At 44.1% G+C, this 6,214-nt stretch overlaps 1 protein-coding gene across 4 annotated transcripts in view; it reads right to left on the bottom strand.

The window, feature by feature from the left end:
- Positions 1–6,214, bottom strand: part of LOC111969857 (inositol 1,4,5-trisphosphate-gated calcium channel ITPR1-like) — a 148,620-nt gene that overhangs the window by 26,158 nt on the left and 116,248 nt on the right. For all 4 annotated transcript variants that reach the window (XM_023996185.1, XM_023996186.2, XM_023996187.1 and 1 more), the window contains one exon: positions 3,617–3,739. In XM_023996185.1, the coding sequence (XP_023851953.1) occupies positions 3,617–3,739 (123 nt within the window). The remainder of the gene's footprint in view (positions 1–3,616; positions 3,740–6,214) is intronic.

Raw genomic sequence — 6,214 nt, 5'->3', positions numbered from 1 at the left:
TGTATGTATGTATGTATGTATGTATGTATGTATGTATGTATGTATGTATGTATGTATGTATGTATGTATGTATGTATGTATGTATGTATGTATGTGTGTATGTGTGTTTGTGTGTGTGTGTGTGTTTGTGTGTGTGTGTACACATGTATGCATGTGTGTGTGTGTGTGTGTTAAGCTGAAAACGAGGTCAGCCGTCTTTGCCGTACTCACTTTCAGGCCCCAGCCAGAGAGTTTTGAGCTTCCTCACACTCCCTCCCTGTCCGTGCCCCTCTCTTCTCCTCTCCGTGGAGAGATCACATGACAGGTGCTCGTTACATAACTGTGTCCGCTAAAAATACCCCTGGCTCCTGAGAAATTCAGGAGGGATGGTCTGGGAGGGATCCCAGGCCTGCCGGCTGACAGCACGCCAGGGAACTAGACTCCGCCACCACGGAGGGAGGAATGGACGTCACAGGCCTCCTCTCCAAACCCCATTCCTTTCTCTCCAAAAAGTCCAAAAGATTCCACTACCCCAGTAAAGCAGGATGAGAGCAGGATGCAGCCACTGCTCAACTCCTTTACACACATTGTCTGATATCTTGAAAGGCCAAACAGGCAGGTCTGTGGGAACAGACTTCAAAGCAGATTCTCAGAGTGGACACGTGGTCAAAAGAGAGGATTTTTATCTGTTAACATGGCTAAGTTAGGCCAAAGTACTCTCCCTCCTAACAGGCAGCTGCTATGCCAGCCATGCCACACTGACCCAACTCCGGAAGAGTGGAGAGGTACGAAGCATAGAGCTCAACCAGGTCCTCTCCAGACAAACACTTCCGTGGGAAGTCTTGAGCAGACTGGGACAAGCAGCGCACTATGGATTGACTGCTCTGCTTTTTCTGACTTGTTTTATAGGAGAGTGCATCAGCTGAGCTCTGGGCAAGGCTCACTACTGTAAATGCACAGGACCTTTAGAGAAACCAGCTTTGTTTTAAGTCGTAAAAGTCTACCAGGCCACTGAAGTTCACTTCTCTTTTACAAGCAGCTGGTTTGAACATTAACAACGAGCAGCATCAGAGCTGGCATACATCCGGAGAGACATTATTATGGACCAATTAATTGTATATGCGTTTAAGATTTACTATTGAGTAATAATGATTTGAGAGCCGAGCTTTTATGCACATGATGGCTGGCTACATCGTTAATATATCTTTTTTTACCTTTTTTTAACTAGGCAAGTCAGTTAAGAACAAATTCTTATTTACAATGATGGCCTACCCCGGCCAGACCCTAGCCCGGACGACGCTGGGCCAATTGTGCGCCACCCTATGGGACTCCCAAACACGGCCGGTTGTGAAACAGCCTGGAATCGAACCAGGGTCTGTAGTGATCCCTCTAGCACTGAAATGCAGTGCCTTAGACAGCTGCGCCACTCGGGAGCCCACAAAAGTTAAGTTATGTTAAGCCGACATCATTTCCCCCCTCGCTGATGTCCTGAGCTGAACCCTACAGTCTGATGCTAATCTCGTTGAAGACACTGGAAACCACATGAATGTATTCTAGCTCAAAGCTAAAAGCGTTTTCGCTTCTCTCTCTCTCGCTCTCTCTCTCTCTCTCTCTCTGAGGAAGTTCAAAACAAAAGGGACTGCGCCGCTTGACCCCAGACAGAACAATGTAAAGTTTATGCGAGTCACAATGTGGGTCTTCTCTCGGGCAACTCTGCCCTGGAACAATAAAGGCCTTAATGACCGGGGCTGTGCTTTACACATCACCACAGACTAACACTGCGGTCAGGCATGAAGAGGGAGAGATGGAGAGAGAGAGAGAGAGCTGGAGAGAAAAGGCAGTTATGTGAAAATGTCTCTAAAATGACTAAATAAATCCTGTTTATTCAGTCCTTGACATTGCACAGGGGCAACAGTTTCCCCCTGCACACTGGCATACAGTGAAGGTAAAATACAGGATTTAAAAGCTTGAAATCAATTCGAAGCCCCGCCTGGACCAACCACTAGAGCAGCTCAATTATGCCATGTTCAACACCTAAGCCTAATGAGTGGCTATGCTCTTGCCTGACCATATGTTCCTAAGGAAATGTCAAATTTCACAGTCTGAGGCACAGTGAAATGCACTGATCCTATAAGATGGTAAGATCTCAATTGCATACTTCTCATGTCCTTTCTCCTCGTCTCCTTGTTCCAGCCGGTGTCTATTCCACAAGTTACCACCGGCTAAATCTATGACATTAAAATGCCTATTTACTCTGTTCCATCTGACTGCGCAATCAACTTTCTCATCAGCCCAAGCAGGGAAGTTATAAACGTGATCTCCACTATAAAAAGCATCTAGACACTATCTCACATTTCCTTTAGACTAACATTTAGTTTTTAACAGCAGAGATGTATTAAACCTTACTGTCTGTCTCTCCGACATTTGCAACATTGTTTCAATATTCAAATTCGATCTCCAACTGTCCCCTAGTAATGAACATGTAGTGGTGGGTACGAGAGATAGAGGTAGGCAGCCTTTCTCAGCCAGTCGAAATCATTAAATCAGCATAATTTTATGGATATACACAAAGAAATGTCAATTGAAAAAAGGTAAAACAAAATGAAGTGTAGCTAGTTTGCAGTCTTTCCAGCTTCAGTTTGAAGTTATTGTGTTAGCTGTGTTGTTGGCTAGCTCCTCAGAACAACAGTGTCCTAACGAGAGAGCACATTTTCTATGCCAGGCAAAATCGTGCCTCATTAGCTCATTGTTATGGATGTATCCAAATAAATGTCACTAGAAAACAGCCAAATGCAGCTACTGTTGTTATTCTGGCTGCACTGTTTGACGTGACTGTAAGTTAGCCGTAGTTGGCTAGCTAGCACCTGCTGTATTCTGTGCATGTGACAATAAAACGTGAAACTTGAGAGACAGATACAATGGATCCTGACTGAAGACTCGTCAGCATCAGAGTGAAGACAGGAGTCTGGTGACAGGTTAATTAATTTAATGTGTGTGTGCGTGCGTTTAGCTCAAACCCCATATCAATAATCAGGTCAGGGCCTGATTCAGAGGACCTGACATTAATAAGTGATGCCAGTAACACCAGAACCACAGGCATGAGACAGGAATCCAGCCTTGTATCACAGATCAGAGGTAAAGGTTACCTTCATAAATGTATGAAAGGAATTGTTTTAAATATCCAAATAATTATCTCAAAGACATTGTGTGGAATAGGTAGCCACATAACCTTGATGCACTCATAATATAGCTTTACAAACACAGCTTGCTTCAAACGGTTAGCTAAGTCATCTTGAGCATGACTAAATAAGCATAAATTACTGTTGAAATGTACAGTATGGCAAAGTGAAATCACAATATTTTCAGAGAACAGTTTGAAAACAGTGGTGACCCAGTTTATGCTCCATTCACCTTCCCAAACAACTTGAGTTTGTGTGTAATGTGCGTTGTAATGTAGTTCCCTTGCTTTAATGGTCTGTTGTCATTTGCTTCAATATCCTGTTTGGTAACAGTCACACTTGTAGAATTAAACAGAGAACACATACAGAGATCAGCCATCGTTTGGCACAGATACCCTGCAGACTATTTAGCTGAGCGAGAGAGAAGGTAGGGGAGAAGGAGGAGAGAACTCACTGACCTCCACGGATTCCTTCCAGAGGGTAGAAGAAGGCCACCAGCAGGTTCATGAGCACGGCCAGGTTGAAGGAGATGCTGCTCCAGAAGGACATATTACGAGAGCACCAGTATAGAATGGGCTGGGCTGGAGAAGGGAAGAAGAGGGCCAACACACACGGTCAATACATAGTCATTAGGACCACCTCTACACCAGAAAACATCGCAGTGCATTCACTACTACAACTACACCACCATCACAATACTGCTGCACTCGCCAAACGTAGACAAGATTCACAGAACACATCACAGGAGATGCACATACACGTACAGTATCTATAGTGCGTAAACACAATTGACAGAGCATTCATTGGAGGATTGTCCTCTTACGCACATTGAGATCATTCTGTATAATGAAAAGCACTTTATAAATGTAATACATTATTAATATTACTATGCACAATGCAGAGGTTCTTAAAGCGATACTTCAGGAGTCAGATGAACTCAAGGATACCATTTTTATGTCCCTGTATGCAGTTTTAAAGAAGTTGCTAACTAGCGCTAACACAACTGCTAACCAAATGTTAGTGCTATGACTGGAAGTCTATAATATCTATTAGTAGATACCCATAGAACTTCCAGTCATTGCGCTAACATTAGTTAGCATTTGCTCACAAAACTACCTCCAACTTCCTTCATACTGGGCACAGAGGCAAACATTTTATCTACAAGTTTATCTGACTCTGGGGAAAATCCTGAAGTATCCCTTCAAAAATCACAATTGCATCTAGAGCTAAATCTCAAATATAAGACATACCACTAGGGGTTAGAATTATGTCTAGTATGACATTTTTGAAAGGAGGGGGGGGCAATTTTGTATTTGGTTACAGTTGTAGGAAGGTTACTGTTAGCTGGTACCCAAACATCACGGGTGATTGGGTGATTCACTTATTAGTTTTTCTCGCAGCAAATAATACACCCCAGTGGCACGTCTTCACTTCACTGAAGTGTTTGCCTTTTTTGTGTCAGCTGAAGCATTCAACCCAGTAGGGCAGCATTTCTCAAACTCAGTCCTGGGGACCCCAAGGGGTGCACATTTTGGTTTTGCCCTTGCACTAGAGAGTTGATTCAAATAATCAAAGCGTGATGATGATAGTACCACATACAATGGTTACATGAGCTAATACACACCAGAGCAGTGTTTCCATTTTAATGTCTTTAGCCTGCTAGCCGCGGACAGACTTCCCCCGTCGCGTCGTCCCTCTGAGGCCCTTCTGCTAGCTTGCTAGCCCCGGCCCGCTAGCTGTCTGAATCGCCGTGTCTCCAACCAGCCTCACTACTCACTACTCACTGGACCCTTATGATCACTCGGCTACGCATGCCTCTCCTTAATGTCAATATGCCTTGTCCATTGCTGTTCTGGTTAGTGATTATTGTCTTATTTCACTGTAGAGCCTCTAGCCCTGCTCAATATACCTTAGCCAACCCTTTAGTTCCACCTCCCACACATGCAATGACATCACCTTGTTTAAAGGATGTTTCTAGAGACAATATATGTCTCTCATCATCACTCAATGCTTAGGCCTACCTCCACTGTACTCACATCCTACCATACCTTTGTCTGTACATTATGCCTTGAATCTATTCTATCGCTCCCAGAAACCTGCTCCTTTTACTCTCTGTTCCGGACGTACTAGACGACCAGTTCTTATAGCCTTTAGCCGTACCCTTATCCTACTTCTCCTCTGTTCCTCTGGTGATGTAGAGGTTAATCCAGGCCCTGCAGTGCCTAGCTCCACTCCTATTCCCCAGGTGCTCTCATTTGTTGACTTCTGTAACTGTAAAAGCCTTGGTTTCATGCATGTTAACATTAGAAGCCTCCTTCCTAAGTTTGTTTTATTCACTGCTTTAGCACACTCTGCCAACCCTGATGTCCTAGCCGTGTCTGAATCCTGGTTTAGGAAGGCCACCAAAACCCCTGAAATTTCCATCCCTAACTATAACATTTTCCGACAAGATAGAACTGCCAAAGGGGGCAGTGTTGCAATCTACTGCAAAGATAGCCTGCAGAGTTATGTCTTAGTATCCAGGTCTGTACCCAAACAATTCGAGCTTCTACTTTTAAAAATCCACCTTTCCAGAAACAAGTCTCTCACTGTTGCCGCTTGCTATAGACCACCCTCTGCCCCCAGCTGTGCTCTGGACACCATATGTGAACTGATTGCCCCCCATCTATCTTCAGAGCTCGTGCTGCTAGGTGACCTAAACTGGGACATGCTTAACACCCCGGCCATCCTACAATCTAAGTTTGATGCCCTCAATCTCACACAAATTTTCAATGAATCTACCAGGTACAACCCCAAAGCCGTAAACATGGGCACCCTCATAGATATCATCCTAACCAACTTGCCATCCAAATACACCTCTGCTGTTTTCAACCAAGATCTCAGCGATCACTGCCTCATTGCCTGCATCCGTAATGGGTCTGCGGCCACCCCTCATTACATTTACATTACATTTAAGTCATTTAGCAGACGCTCTTATCCAGAGCGACTTACAAATTGGTGCATTCACCTTATGATATCCAGTGGAACAACCACTTTACAATAGTGCATCTAACTCT

This window comes from Salvelinus sp. IW2-2015, linkage group LG11, assembly GCF_002910315.2.
Source record: "Salvelinus sp. IW2-2015 linkage group LG11, ASM291031v2, whole genome shotgun sequence".
In the NCBI taxonomy this organism is placed as follows: Eukaryota; Metazoa; Chordata; class Actinopteri; order Salmoniformes; family Salmonidae; genus Salvelinus; species Salvelinus sp. IW2-2015.
This window is presented reverse-complemented; position numbering and strand designations above follow the sequence as displayed.